The sequence below is a fragment of the Sciurus carolinensis genome, chromosome 13, assembly GCF_902686445.1.
Source record: "Sciurus carolinensis chromosome 13, mSciCar1.2, whole genome shotgun sequence".
NCBI classification, from domain to species: Eukaryota; Metazoa; Chordata; class Mammalia; order Rodentia; family Sciuridae; genus Sciurus; species Sciurus carolinensis.
In genome coordinates, this window is record NC_062225.1 from 92,652,837 (window position 1) to 92,668,563 (window position 15,727).

A 15,727-nucleotide genomic window follows, 5' to 3' on the forward strand; every position below is an offset into this window, starting at 1 on the left:
CACCACCCCTCAGACTCATAAATGAATGTCATGAGCACTGCACTGCTTAGCAATTTGGTGAGACTACAAAAGATGGTATTTGCAAAATTGAATCATGGCTGAGAATTGCAGCCGTCTGCAATGAGATCTGCAGAGCAGCAAATAGCGACCAAGATGGACACATAGTGCCTGGTTTCTGACAAAAGGTCATTTTCACTTGTTGGAATATTACTTCCTAGACGGTGGGAGCCAAGCATGATTTATATAGATGCTGAAGATACTAAAGAACTCTACCAAAGCTAAGGCCATATGTCTTTACACGAACAATCTTGTGAAACTGGATTATCTGAAAATCTTTTGGTAGAGCAGTGGAAGTCCTGCTGCTTACAATCTTTAAAATCAGACTTCATGGGCATCAAATCCTAGGAGAGGGACTAATTCAACAGGACCTGGACTGTGGGGTAATACCGATCCTCTGGCTCATGGGACGTTGTGACTTGCTTTAATGGCATAGAATACTTACTGAGGAATGTAAAACCAATTTTGTATTAAATAAGATTCCTCTTAGACAGTTGATATCCAGCCTCATATCAAGGAATCTCAGCAACACCTCTCCATTCTGCAGGAGCATCTCATACACAACCCACTGCAAGGTCTGTATCCACTGACATCTGGTTTACTGCCCCGTCCTATCCCTTTCACACCTGGATACCAGGTGGAACCCCTGGAGCAGGTGAGGATGCTGCTAAGAGGGAGAAGAGAGCTGCTTGCAGACCAGGCCCGACTCCCACCTTCAAGCGATCAGTGACGACCAGTCAAGGCAGGCTTAATGTGCTCTGGGACCCTCTGGTCCAGCACAGCAGGACTTCCACGGGAAAACTTCCCTAGACCCCCTCAGCTCCTAAACCCTGCACAAAGGGGGTTAGACGTACAAAGTTGCTATTTTGGAAAATCAAAATCATCAGATATAAATTCCTAAGACTCCACCTAAATACTTTGTTTTACAACATTCATCGCTTTTTCTTAATCTTTATTACTTATCTGTCCTCATAAGGCACGGCTCTGTAAGTTCAGTCCAATAACACATAGTTCCCGAGCTACCATTTTCTCCCCTGTGATATGCTGGGCTGTGGGCATCTCCCAGATCTGGGGCCCTGTCTCCATGAAGCCTGCGTCTGTTAGCCCTGCCCTGTACACCATGTGGCCCCTAGCTCTATGGGGGTCCATCGTCTCTTCACTTCCACTGGTTTAGAACAGATGTTCTGTTCTTTTCATGTTGGTGTCTCCTTTTGAAGCATGATAACCAGACACACAGGGTGTCCCCAAGGAGGATCATGACATGACAGCATGAGGAACTCTGGTGACTTGCTACCCAGTGAAGCCTGTGACAGGGGGAAGGAAGCTCTTCAAGTCTCTGTAAGTGGTCCCCAGGGCATACAGCAAATGAAGCAGAATTTATTCAGGAATATAATATAATAAGTAGTACATCATAATATATCAGTAGTATAAAAGACAAAAATCACATGGTCACCTCAGTAGACATAGAAAAAGCACTGGACAAAATCTAACATCCTTTCATGATAAAAGCAACAAAATAGGAATAGAGGGAACTTCCCTAACCTGATAAAAGGATCTATGAAGAACCCACACACAGTATCATACTTGAGGTTGAAAATGGCTTTATCCCTCAGATTAGGAATAACATGCCACTTCTGTTCAGTCCTGCAGTAGAGATTCTGCCAGGGCAATTAGTAGGGGTAGAAAGAGACAAGGTGAAAGATCCTGATTGGAGAGAGCAAAAGAGGGTGAATCCCCCTTAGACAGGACGTGTTCTCAGTGTGATCTTGTATATAGAACATCCTAAATATCTACTCAAAAACAATTAATACTCACAATTAGTTTGGCAAGGTTGTAGGCACAAGATAAAAATTAGCAGAAGTAGTACAGAAATTATGCTGTGAAAACTACAAATCATTGTTGAAAGAAATGAGAGAACACCTAAACACATGGGGTAATATCCCATGTTCATGGATTAGGGGACTGGGTGTTAAGATGGCGGTATTCCCCAAATTGATCTATGGATTTAAAGCAACCTGTGTCAGAATTCCAACTGGTTTCTTTGTACAAATTTACAAGCTGATTCTAAAATATGGAATTGCAAAAGACCTCCACCAAAATAATCTTCAAAAGGAAAAAAAAATCTGGACTGCAATTTGAAAACTTACTTTAAAGCACCACTAATCAAGATAGTTCATTCCTGGTACAAGAACAGAAATATAGATCAAGGATAAAATTGAGAGTCCAGAAATAAACTCATGTGTCTATGGTCAAGTAAGTTTCAGTAAGAGTTCCAAAGTCATTCTATTGGGAAAGAAGAGTATTTTCTACAAATGCTTCTTAGACAACTGATACCCATATGCAAAAGAATGCAGTTGAATCATTACCTCACACCATGTATGAAATTTAACTCAAAATTGATCAAAGATGTAAATATAAAATTAAAATGATCTTTTTCTTTGAGCAAATACAAATCTATGAAACAGGAAAAAAAAGCATAGGAATAGTTTCCTGGATTTGATCTGATTTTCTAAATATAACTCTAAAAGTATAAGCAAGAAAAGAATACAACAGATATGTTGAACTTCATCAACACCAAAAACTTGTTCTTCAAAAGACTCTACAAAGAAAGTGAAAAAGCACATCACAGAGTGAGAGAAAATGTTTGTAAATCTTATATCTGATAAGGGACTTATATCTATAATATCTAAAGAACTTATATAACTCAATAATTAAAGATAAAAACTCAATTTTAAAATGAGTAGAAAGTCTGAAAGGAATTTTTTCTAAGAAAATACACAAATGGCCAATAAGCACATGAAAATATGCTTCTGTCACTAGGCATCAAGGAAATGCCAACCAACCAAAACCACAATGAGGTCCTACTTCACACCCACCAAGATGGCTACAATCAGAAAGTTACTACTTTTTTTACTGGGAAGGAAGCAAAAAAATGGACATTCCTGGTGGGAATGTGAGTGGGGAAAATCCAGCAGTTTTCTCAAGCAGCGAAACACGTGACCACTGTGCCAACTCAAGACAAGTGAAAACCTTGGTCCGCACAAAAGCTAGTGAGTGTTTCAGCAGCATCGACTGTACTCACCAACAGGCGGAAACAACGCCTACCAACTGCCAAATGGATAACTAGAATGTGGTGTACTGGTGGACATTATGTGGTCAAGAAGAGGCACCGAGTGCTGGTTTATGCTGCAGAATCTTGAAACATTATGTGAAGTGAAAGAAGTCAGAGACAAGAGGCCAAAAAAATACGATTGTTTTACATGAAAAGTTCAAAATAGCCAAACCTATGGAGACAGAAAGTGACAGGTAGCTGCTCAGGGCTGGAGAGACGAGGAGGACAGGCTGAAGCACAGGATTTTTATGAAGAGGAGTACCTCTGACATAAATGTGCCCAGCAGATAGCTGACCTGGCCCCACTGTTCGGCCACACCCTGGTTCACTTGGTAATTTTTCGTCAACCACCTACTGATGAGTAGAGTACGATAAGAACTTCCTGGAGCACCAAAGGGCGAACGACAATCCTAAATGCCGGACAGATCCATTTCTAAGAAGAGCTGATGCATGCTGTTCCCCACCCATGCCACGCGTGAGAGAATGAAGAAGGGCAGCGCCGCCGGCGGGCTCGGTGCCGCTTACCCGGGAAGATGTTGAGTCTCACGTGAGTCCACCTCTGCGGGGAGTTGACCAGGAAGTAGTTATGGCTGGAGGCGGGGTTTCCTGGCTTAAGCTCCGTCATAGGAACCAAGTAACTCCACTCATCGGACTTCAGCTGACAAAAGACACAAATGCTAGCGGTGGCCCGAAGGAGAACAGGTTTCTCATCCGGGTGCCCTGGGTGCATCGGGGACAGAGAAGCCTTGGGACAGAGGAGCCATGGACACCTAACGGCGAGCTGCAACGTCATCGCCATGGGGGTCGAGCCAGGACCTAGCGGACAGTGAGGACCTGCCTGGGACCCTTCTCCACACTGATCACAAGAGCTCTGAGCAGTGGTGGGAGTTTGTGAAGGAGGGTCTCGGACGCCTGAGGATTCTCGGCGTGGTCCTTTGTTAAGAGGGTCAGGGCTGCCCCCTGACCTGGGCAGGCCTGGGAGCCTAGGGATGGCTCTCTAGATGGGACTTCCCAGCTCAAGGCCTCTTTGTCCCCGCCACTACTCATTTCCCTGCTAAGGATCATCACTTTCATAACACACAAGACAAATTGTCAGACAAATAACTTAAAAAACAAGAATGTGCCAAAACACAAGCCCTGATTGTTTATTTAATTAAGTTCATCTGACAGAACTTCCCATGTCAAATTGCTGTGAAGGGTAAATTTTCCTGCCTCTTTCTGTCCTGTCTGGCCAGGGCCAGCAGCAGTGTGTGCAGAGCGCCAAAGGCCCTGCCCAGGGTCTCTTGCAGACCACTGCTCCCTCACACGGGCTGAAGGAGCCAACAGCAAAGCATTTGCAAAGCACAGGGTGGGTGAGAGAGGAGAGGGTGTCGGGGTCGCGAGTCCCGGTGGATGGCCTTGCACAGAGGCCTGTGGGGCAGACTGCGGTCCCGAGAACAGCCCCGCACTGCTAGGCGTACCTGCGCAATAGCTTCAAACTCCTCAGGGGTGGCCGCAGCTCCCATCCGGGTCCCTCTCTGTGGGATTTCTGGCAGTTTATCTGAAGGTAGAGTGACGTTGAGCATTAAGGCGCGGGCTCAAATCGGAGACACAGTGTCCGTGAGCCGGCTGGAGATCTTGTTTTGCCTCTCTTAGGCCAGAGTGTCAGACTCACGGGTTGAAGACCACAGCAGTTATGCACTAACCGCCATGTCAAAAAGCCGTGTGACTTTCGAGACTACATTTGCTTGTCACAAGAGTGAATACTGTGTCTGAGGCTGGTCACACTTACACAGATGTGTCCCCTCACAGAGCCCCCAGCAGCTGGGTCCCTGCCGCTGGACCCCTGGAGGTCGGCTCCAGAAGCAGCCCCAGCAGTTGAGAACAGCACCCTGGTGCCCACTGCCAGTGCCTGCTCGGGTCACTTCTCCCAGGACACCCCTTCTCAGGCCCTGGCCACCGTGGGGAGCAGGACCCGTTCATGTCTGCAGAGCCTCCAATGGCACTGTGCATGCAGCACCTTCAGTGTGAGCCTGCCACTGACGTGATGCCCCCCACGTGCAGGTACATGCACACAACCGCGGGTTCAAGAAAATCAGGAGCAAGGCACAGCTCAACCCAGGGAGGCTGCTTCACCCCAGGCCCCTCCCAAGACCCCACAGCTGCTCACCATTGGGCCACCGGGAGTGGCCAGAAGTGGGCTGGAGCTGTGGCCTGCCGCTGTCCCAGGTCCTTCTATCAGACCCCCCAGGGCACAGCCACCCTCCCTCTGTCCCCAGCAGCCTGCACATTGAATGTCCTGGGTCCCTAGGTGCAAGTGGGCCTGGACACAGGTGAGATCCATACTGGGCCAATGACCACTGTTACACTGACACTCCAGGTCCCAGAGCAACCTGCCGGGCATCCTGGTCACCCTCCAGCCAGCCCAGCTGCCTTGGACACGCTGCTGACCCACATGGTCATAATGAAGTGCTTGGGGGAGGACTCCAGACGGGCCCTCTCCCTGGGGACCGTGGCTCCTAACGCACCTTCTTCCAAGTTCGCTGCCTGAATCGACATGCGAGGGGCATGGTTTCCTGAGAAGTAAGAAATGTCCACGTCGAAGCCCCGGATGACTCCTTGGATCCCCAGCCTGATGACACACCAGTCGTGACCTGCAGGGCACAGATGAGCGTCTGAGAGCCTGTGGGGGCAAAGAGCCTGTCCCCACAGACAGCGGCCCCGGGAACGCCTTCCCACCATGGAAAGACCCCTGCCGGTCGGCTCTGGGGCAGGGCGACTTCAGGACCCCAAAGACCCTCTCTTCGGCTCTAGGTCAAGGGCAGCATTAGGTTCCAGAAGCTTCCCTGTGACTGTCGCGATACGGGCCTCCCCAGCCCACCGTCCTCATTACCATCCCCTCTTATCTCTGGGGAGTCCTGCACCCACCCCGAACGCCCTGCCGTGACTGCCAGAGTCTGGAAGTCAGCGTGCCACGGTGTGTCCTCCCTGCTGCCAGACCAGCGCCTCCGAAGGCGTTCAGGCCTGAGACTCCAGTGGCGCCTCGAGCACTAGTGCAGGAACCAGAAGCCCCCTTTGAGGGTATCCGTGGACTCGAGACCACAGCAGGAAAGCCCGTTTGCCAGCCGATGCCTGCATTTGCTCAGTTTTGTAGGCGTTTTTCAACTTCAAAAGGCATATTTTGATTGAGACCGACAAGAAATAAATTTTGAGAAGCATCTCAAGGTGGCCCAGGAAAGAACGCACAGTGTGCAGGACGCGCCTGGTTTCCGTCCCCAGGGCCTGGGCGCTGGCCTGGGCGGAGCTGGGGAGGGTGACACACCAGCAGGGGCGTCTGCCCACAGCCTCCCTGGCCAGTGTCCGCCCACGGCTCAGGTGGTCTTGTCCCTCCCTGGCTGTGGCCTTCACACATTCCTGCCACGTTCCCACCCTCTCTGCCTCCCGTGACCAGGACTCAAGCCACCCCTCCTGACTTCTCAGAGTCCGGCGTCCCGACGGGGCCCTGGAGCTGCAGAGCATTCCGAGTCCCTGCGCAGAAATTGGCCCAGCACAGGCTGGAGTCCACAGCCCCTGCTGGCCTCCCCCGTGCGGGTGGGCAGGGCCGGCGCCCCCTACCTGCGGTCCTCCTCCTCCTGGTCTCCCATCCGTCCATCCATTTCCCGAACTCTGTGTACTCGTGTTCTCTGAAGCTTGGGCCGTCACTCTAGAAAGAGAGGCAGGTTGACCACTAACCTTCCCGCAGGCTGGCCCCCAGCGCATCACCCTGTGCCCCTGGGGACCAGCAGCAAGGATCTCGGAGCCTCTGCTCCACCAGCTACTCACTCCAGATCAGGGGACCCCTCGCTATTCCGAGTCACCCTCAGAGAAAACGTTAGTCCCTCGTGGGCCTCAGCACACAGAATGGGCCGGCCACCCTCGGAAGCAAGCGACGGCGTCACGCTCACTCCAGGCCTGCGAAGGCAGCGCCTCCCCAGGGAGCCGGGCGGCGTGCCCAGAGCAGGACAGGCGGGTCTGCTCTCCAGAGCCAAGTGGGAGACTGGACAGAACGAGCCATTCTGCCAAGGTAGCATGGCCACGGGCGGAGGCTGCGTCCAGCTGAACCCTGGGCTCCGACACCTCGGGTGGGAGAACGAGGGCTCCTGGGGTCAGCAAAGCGGGCTCAGCTCCTCAGACAAGCCTCCTCTCTTCTTTTAACTCTTCCTTAGTCGTAGAGGGACAAACACCATCATTTTGTCCATTCATTTCTACGGAGCCCAGAGCCTCACACGAGCGAGGTCAGCGCCCACCACTGAGCCGCAGCCCCAGCCCCGAGCAGCCTGTTCCCCAAGAACAGGGAGACAGACGTGGCCCTGCAAGAGTGCAGGAAGCTGTGGGGCCCTAATGACCACGGTCACATAGACACACAGAATCTGCTGGGCAGTGCTGGGTGGCCACACGGAGACACTGGCCTGTCGCCTCAGCTTGGCCGCAAAGAGGGTCCTGTGGCACTGCTCGAGGCTGCCCAGCAGGGACAGGCAGCAGGGGCAAAGTCCCCAGATGAGCAGGGGCAGGCTGGGCAGGCCGGGGAGCCGTGCCTGGGACGCTCGCCAAGGATCCAGGGCCAGCAGGCGCGCAGCCGGGCCGGTGGAGTGTGGCCCGCGGCCTCAGCTCTCTCCAGCTGTCCAGAGCGGACAACAGCAGCCTGTCTCCCAGCCACAGCCAGCGTGACCACGAAACGTGCCGCGCAGGAGGGCCAGGGCTGGCTTGGCACCTGCGTCTGAATGCCATCACAGGGCGAGCAACCCTGATCTGAAAACCAGAAGCCAGGTGCCCCCAGATCCTCACACCTGAGACACCGGCTTTGGGGTTAGAGACGGTCAACCAGTGAAGTCTGTGCAAATCTTCCAAAATTTAAAGAACCCAGACTGGAAACTCTTCTGGCCCCAAGCATTTCAGGCAAAGGCCCCTCAGCCTGTGCCAGTCACATCTCAGAGACAACCCTCGCCCAGGAGGAAGGTAGCACGCAGGAGAAGGGGCGCCACCCGCTGAACCCCGGGCCTCAGAGGCCAGACTTGTGGCACCCCGTTTAGCTTTGGGGATGAGTGGGTGGGTTAGGGTGCTCTTCATGCCGCTGTTGCTGTGATTGGATGGATGGAGAAGCACGTCACTTAACAAAAGTACTGTCGGGGACATGGTGGCTGCATACGGTGACAGAGGCACCCTCAAGGAGAGAAACCCAGACCAACCCCAGAGGGACTCACACCTGCCTGCAGGACGGCTGCCTTGGGTACCAACATGGGCAACCTGGAAGTGCCTCACAGGAAAGGGGACGTCAGGCTAGGAGACGTGGGTGTCCTCGGCAGTCAGGAGCTCGGCCTGGGTCTCCGTGAGCACTGGGACGCTCAGAGGAAGAGAGCTTGCAGGATGCCAAGCGCTTTATAACGTGTGTGCAAGTTTTGAAGTTTGAATTGGCGTTTTACGTACTTATTGGCACGGCATATTTAAAAGCATAAAATTCGTCAGAACGTTCTGTGTGGACGGTCTGGGTCCCCCAGGTGCGTATGCTGAAGCCTGACCCCACCCGACGGTGTTGGGAGGTGGGGCCTGGGTGACTAGGTCCCAGGGTGGAGCCTCTGAGTCTCCACCTTACGTGTCCCCACAGGCCGTGGTTGAAAGCTGGGTCCCCGGCTGGCTGCATGGGGCTCGAGGGGTGGGGCCCTGGCTGGTGGGGACCCCCTTGAGGGGGCTGGGGGCCCCGCCTCCCACTCCCTCCCTTTTTTCTCCAGGCCACCTCCTCCTCCACAGGCTCCCGCCAGGAGGAGGGCCCCAGGCCTCAGCAGCAGCCAGCCAGCCCTGGGTGGACCTGGACACTGGAGCCAGAACCAGCCTGTCCTCCTTCCAAGTGGATGCGCCTCGGGAACTTGCTCCAGTGAAGGAGAGCTGAATAAGACAGGACCAGCAAGGACCAGGACCCCGGCCTGCCCCCTCCGTGAGCCCGCCCCGCGGACGGGGGATGAGCGGCTGTCTGAAGCCGCCCTCACCACAGTGCGGTCGCCTCGGCCTCAGACTCCGGCCTCCAGAACAGCGAGACATACAGCCTCTCGTCTGTGCCTCGCAGTCAGAGCAGCCCCACTGCGCAAGGGTCACGGTGTCACTTCCGTAGGGACAGCAGCGCCCCAACTTATCGGCAGCGCTCCTTCTGTGCCGTTGTTGATTACGGAAAGGAGGAAGCGCGTGTGTCGTGATGTCTGAGTGGGACGTGCCCACGCCGCCCGCGCGCGCCTGCCTATCTGTGGTGTGTACAGACACCTGCCCGCCAGGCCCCTCCCAAGCCCCCTCCGCGGAGACCGGCTTCCCAGCGCCACGCGCGCCGCCCGACCCCGTGCCCTGCACACACAGCAGGGCCTCGGCTCCGGCAGCTGCAGTGCCGGCTCGTGCCCAGGCAGGGAGAGTCCCTGTCAGGAAGGGCCACACTTGTCTGCCTCCCTGTGGATTTGCATTAGGTTGGCTTTGCCCCTCCAAAGAGTCCAGAATGAACACCGTTTCCATACGTGCCCACTTGTGCGTCTGGGGTAGCCAGGTCAAGGCGTGCCCACACGGAAACTGCTCAACAGTGAGACAGGTGGTGGCGTGGCAAGAGCCCTGGCCTTTGCTTGCTGTGTGACCTAGAACAGGTTAATTAATGTCTCTGGTCCTCATCTTATTTTCATTTCTCTTGAGGAATAAGTAAGTTAATACGTGGACGTGCCTTCAGAGCGTCAGGCTCCAGCTGGCCCCACATCCTTCCCGTGGTGAAGGCCAGAGGCCTGGCTGCAGGCACACCCGCTATGCCTGTGCGCGGGGTCTGCCGCCTCCCAGGCATGCGCTCTCTGGGTCTGACAAGAGATCAGGATTCCAGTGCAGCCTTCTTCTTTTCTGTGTCTTTTTTTTTTTTTTTTGGGGGGGGGGGGTGCGTCCCAGGATTGAACCCAGGGCACCTAACCACTGAACAACATCCCCAGCCCTTTCCATGTTCTCATTTTGAGGCAGGGCCTCGCTAAGTTGTTCAGGGCCTCACTGAGCCAGCTGAGGCTGGCCTGGAGTTTTCAATTCTCCTGCCTCAGCCTTCCAAGCTGCTGGAATTTGACCATTTCTTAAAATAAGAAGCTGTCCTACACTTTTTTTTTTTGGTACCAGGGATTGAACTCAGGGGACTCCACTGAGCCGCATCCCCGGCCCCATTTGTATTTTATTTAGAGACAGAGTCTCACTGAGTTGCTTAGCACCTCACCGTTGCCGAGGCTGGCTTTGAGCTTGAGAGCCTCCTGTTTCAGCCTCCCAAGCCCCTAGAATTCCAGGCGTGGCCACCGCGCCCCGCGGTCCTACACTTTCCTAACAAGGCAGGTCAAGGGTTTTCCAAACAGCTCAAGACGGCAGGTTCCTCCCCAGCTCACATTATGACGTCCACACTTATGGAGGGGGCAGCACTGAGGGCCTCAGGCTGTCCCCTAACGCCTGGTGGCCCCACGTTCCTCCCTCAGCTCAGATCGTTGCTGCTTCCCACAGCGCAGCTGTGCGGACCGGGCCCAGCACCAGAACCCCACAGGCGGCACACAGGGACAGCGAGCCAGCGTGGCCCGGGCCCCCCACCAGCGCTCCCACACTCCACATAGGTTTACGATACCTTTATGAGGTTTTCTGCAGGAGCAAAAAAGTCATCTGTTGCAAATAAAACCTAGACAGAGAACAAAGGAAGCCAAGGTGAAATGGCTGTGAATTAAAAACCGCGATATTCCATCCCCTGCTGAAACATCCCGAGACGAGTAAAAGGAAAACGCAACTGGCTCAGAGGAAGAGGCGCGGTCCGCAGTCAGGCCCGGCCGCCGAGGGGCGGGAGCCTCCCCAGCCTGCTCTCCTAAGCCCTTTGACCCTCTGGAGGTGGAGGGCTACTTCTTGCACGTGGGGAGCAAATAAACCCATTCCTTCTTTGCAAGACCAAAGCCTTTCGTGGCTTTTCCCCAGAGCAACGGCAACGGGTGCGCCTGCCACCCTGGGTCACACCTGTTTTCTCCCACGGGCTCCAGGCCGTCACCCTGCAGGGCAACTGTCCTGGGATGTGCCGGCGAGCTGCAGGTTCAGGTCAGACAAGGGGGTGCCCCCAACTGCGCCACGGGAACGTGGAAGCAGGTTTCCCGGAGGAGCGCCGGCCTCAGCCGCCCCACCTCACCCAGAGCCCGCTGCAGCCTGGAGGGAGGTGCCTGCACCCTGACGGGGCCCAGGGAGCCCGGGGTCAGGGAGGGCCCGGCTCTTCTGGTGTCACCGGCTGCCTGGGGCTGCCCGGCCCCTGGAGGACTCCTGGGGCATCTCCCGCATGATGGGCCCTGTGGACCTCCCGCTTCAAGCGCCAGCCGCGGTGGCACCCAAGCGCTCCCCAACACCCGTCCTTGGCACGGCCACGGCACTGGTGGGACTCCAGAGCCTGTCCCTGTGGCGTGAGGCTCCTGGGGGGCACAGGGCCTCCCTCCCACCCTCCACAGGCAGCTCTGCACATGGCGGGAACCTTCCCCTTCGCAGCTTCGCCGGCTCCCAGGTGTGCGCCAGCCACAGCAAAGCCGAAGGACCACTGCCTCATTCTGATCAGCACCCCGAGCGAGAGGGGATCCTCCTCCCACGTGCAGGGCCCTCCCTGGTCAGGACTGCCACAGCTGAGGTGAATTCTTTGGCATGCTTTGCAGGGAGGTGCGTCGGGCAGGCCCTCCTTCACCCGATGGCTGCACTCTGATTCGGTGCTCTGCCCGGGCAGGGGGACCCTCAGCCTGAGGGCAGGCAGCGCTGCTTTCTGCCCCGAAGTCCTGCTTACCTTGCCTCCCACGGACTCAGATGCCATGTCAATCAGCTGGGCAAAGTCCAGGAACCTGGTCAGTTTTCCCTCTTTCGGAGCATCAGCCATGCTTCCTAGGAGCAAGAAGGCAGGAGGGACAGTGGGCCTCGGCAGGTGGAGGGGCCACCGGCTCTGCGTGGGGGAGGAGTCCCCAGCCAGGCTCCCAAAATCAAGCTCCAAGACGTCAAAGGTGAGGCGGTGACAGGCTGGGCTTACCGCCACCTGGACGGGCATGTGTGTCTTTGTAGGAACACGCCAGGGAGGCGTGAGAGCAGGTAGCGTCTGTCGGAGCAGAGGGTCACAGACATGCCCTCCCACCACTGCAAAACCTGCAGCTGTGTTGTGACCTGCGGCAGGGAAGTCCCTCTGACTTAGGCCAGCTTTAACGGCCTGCGGGTGCATTCGCACACTTACCCCGCGGCAAGTGACAAGGCCCTGGCTAGAAATGGGGCAGAGCTGAGGACACACCTCTGCCTCCGGGAACATCCCGCTGCAGGACAGTCACCAGCAGACGCACCTGCCACCACCCTCTGGAGTTGGCAGGGACAGAACCTTGGTCATCCCTGCAGGCAGGATTCAGGAACTGTGTCGGCACCACCACAGGCCAACAGGGAACCTGGGCCAATCCCAGCACCAGGGGAAGCCGGGACCCCAGAGGAGGCGAGGAGGCCCGGGCTGGCCGGGCCTTTGCAGCCCTCAGCCAGTGGTGACCTTCTGCTCCTCCCTTTCTTCTGCCCCTCGTGGGGAAAACAGAAAACCACATAGAAGCCAGGATTCTATCCGGAATCCTTCCTAGGATCAGGATGTAGCTCGGTGGTAGGGTGCTTGCCTTGCAGTGCAAGACCCCGGGCTCAGGTCCCCATACCACGGAAAGAAGGGAATCATTCATGAAAGAAGAAACAACAATAAATACAAGGAGCAGAGGGATTTCCCTTGGAATTGCAGAGATACTAGCAATCCTAAAGTATCAGACTTCACATGGAACGCTGTGTGTAACAGGCATTCTGGGATCTCTCCTGAGTGAGGACACAACAACGGAAACAGCAGCTTGAGGCACCACACCTGTGGAGGGGCCCTGCCGTGCCCCTGGTTGGGTGCCCAGGCTCGGCAGTGGCGAGTGTCCAGGCTCAATGGTCTCCTTCCGCTCATCCCTGGGATCCCTCCCTGGGGACTCCGGCTGCGCAGCAGACTTGGATTCCCCTCTGCCAACTAAAAACATCTCCTCTTGGACGTCTAACCGAATCTCAGCCAAGTGTCCAAACCCAGCTCCTGCTGGTCCCGGAGCGGCTGCACCCTGGGCCTCCACACCCAGCTCGTGGCCACCCATCCAGCAGCTGCTGGCAAAGCCCTGGCGTGGCTCCCTGGCCGCTGCCTGCCCTTCCAGCGCCTGTCCTCTGTCGGAAGGTCGCTGTGCATTTCAGTCTGACTTGGGGAATGACATGGTGTCTGATATCCCCTTCAGTCTGAGGAGGCGGCGGTGGGAGGGCGCGGCCAGGCACCGCTGGCCTTGAGTGGACATGGTGCTGTCACAGGGCGGCCGGCAGGTGCAGCTCCGTGTGTTGGAGTCTGCCCACCTGCTCGGGATGTGTTTGCAGTCTCTCCACAAAGTCAGGCTTGTCATTCACACACGCACACACGTACACATGTGCAAACGCACACACACACGCACATGCACACACACGTACACGCGCGCACACGCACACACACAGGCACACACACACACACAGGCACATGCACACACACGCACACACACACACAGGCACATGCACACACACACGAACATGCACACACACATGCACACACGCGCGCATGCACACACACACACACACACACCGGGGAGCAGGGAGCAGAGGCCGTCGCCACCCCTCTCCTGAGAGGTCCCCCGTGGTCTCCTGCGTCTGCCCTGGCCTCCAGCACAGCACCTCAGGGGTCTTGCAGACAAGTCAGCTGGCCACGCCCTCCAGCAGCACCTGTTCTGTGCACGTCCTCCTCCCCCTGCCCGCTCCCTCCCTGACTGCCCCTGCTGTGCATCAAGCCCCCAGGCTGTGCCAACTGTGTGACTCGGCGGTGGCTGTTCCCTGTGCTGAGAATGCTCTTCCTGCTGGCCTGTGACCTGCTTCCTCCGAGCCTCTCTAGGGAGCGTCTTGTGTGTGTCCTGGGGACACAGAGGGGACACAAAGCAGATATCACTGCCCTGAAGGCGCAGACCCTGAGTCTGGAAAGGCAGGTGACAGAGCTGACAGACCAAGTCGCCAGGGGTTCCTAGGCTGTGGGAACAATGGTGGGCCTGCGTGGGGGGCGCTGGGACGCTGGGCGGTGGGCACGGCACTGAGTGGGGGCAGTCAGCCTCATGGGGACGTCCCCATGGGTTCGTCCAGGAGGTGAGAGGGTTCGTGCTGTAGACCCTGGCCCCTGCACGGGCGAGCCCCTGGCTGACGGTGGAGAGCGCAGAGCCGGAGAGGCACCAAGGCTAACACAGGCGTGGCCGCCTCTGTGTCTGGTCACTGTAATCCTCAGAATGGCCTGGGATCCGGGTCTCAGTCACCCCTCATTAATGAAGAAAATCCAGCTCCGAGGGGGCCGAGTGAACTGACGCAGCCCACACTGGGGCGCAAAGGCGTCTCCAACCCAGACGTGCAAACACGACTGGAGCCCCTGCTCCTTAGTGCTGGCCAGGTGAGCGCCAGCTCGGGGCTCATCAAACTGCAGACCTGTCTGACTGCGGGACTGCTGCTCCAGAGCTCCCAGCTTCAGGCCCAGGGCCACCAGCGGGGCTCGCCTGCTCTGAAGGGCTCGCGGTGGAGGAGGACACAGATCCTGAAGCTGTGACAGTGACTACCTGTGGAAATGCAGGGACAGGGACCTGCTCGAGGCACCACGGCTGAGCACACACCCAGGGCTTCAGACTCGGGAACTGACCTGAGGAGTCGCTCAGGCTGGGAATGAGAGAAGGAGCAGTGGCAGGCGGGGCGGCTGATGCAGAGGCACACGGGTGAAGGGGTCCCAGGACGAAGGAGCCGAGTAACAAACAGCCTGTGTCAGGACCCACATCGCTCCAGGGGGAAGCTACCAGCATGCACAGATATTTGACAACTTCTAAACCAGTCCCTCCTGGGTTCTAATCACATCTCACATGCTCAGTGGCCCCATGTGGCTTCTACGCTGGACAGCCAGGTGCAGGACATGCCCATCACCACCAGGGCATTCTGGGAAAGCCCTGGAAAAACAGATTTAGTCACAGCAGGAAACCACAACACAAACACAGCCTATGCAGACTCTGAACACAAAACTGCTGCAAGAGGAGGATTCAAGATGGCAGGCTAGAGGGAGTGTCACTCCTCGCCATTCCACGGCTCAGCCAGCAGGAGCACTGCTTCTCTGAGGTGGGTGAGAGGGATTTCTCCAGAACTCAATACTGGACAGTCGGAGTGTCTTAGAGACTCAGACATTTAGGTACGTTCAGCAAAGAAGACAGGAGCCAACCAGGTGCAGCAGCACCTGGCAGCAGCAGGGTAGAGCGCTGGGGGTTCAGCACAGAAGGAGGAAGACACAGAGACACAGACAGAGTCAGTGCGGAAAATCTCAAGCTCAGAAAAGCAGCCTGCCGTTAGCTGATCCAGAGGCTGCACTGGGCTCTGGTGCAAGAAAAGTGCCCTGAGTTCCCCGCTGGCCTGGAGAGCTGAGGGAGGAGCCGCCCCGAGGTGGCCACACTGCAGCTGCTGCTGCAGGACCTGGAAAAGG

General features: G+C 56.2%; 1 protein-coding gene across 3 annotated transcripts in view; it reads right to left on the bottom strand.

Moving 5' to 3' along the window:
• Allc (allantoicase) overlaps positions 1 to 15,727 on the bottom strand; it is a 33,802-nt gene that overhangs the window by 6,193 nt on the left and 11,882 nt on the right. For 2 of the 3 annotated variants that reach the window (XM_047523026.1, XM_047523027.1), the window contains exons 2-7: positions 11,966 to 12,060; positions 10,790 to 10,840; positions 6,763 to 6,850; positions 5,676 to 5,801; positions 4,629 to 4,708; positions 3,694 to 3,826 (exon numbers count right to left, since the gene is read on the bottom strand). In XM_047523026.1, coding sequence (XP_047378982.1) covers positions 3,694 to 3,826; positions 4,629 to 4,708; positions 5,676 to 5,801; positions 6,763 to 6,850; positions 10,790 to 10,840; positions 11,966 to 12,055 — 568 coding nt within the window. In that variant the 5' untranslated portion in view covers positions 12,056 to 12,060. Of the gene's footprint in view, positions 1 to 3,693; positions 3,827 to 4,628; positions 4,709 to 5,675; positions 5,802 to 6,762; positions 6,851 to 6,969; positions 7,099 to 10,789; positions 10,841 to 11,965; positions 12,061 to 15,727 lie in introns of those variants that run through there. The other variant, XM_047523028.1, reaches the window with a different exon arrangement.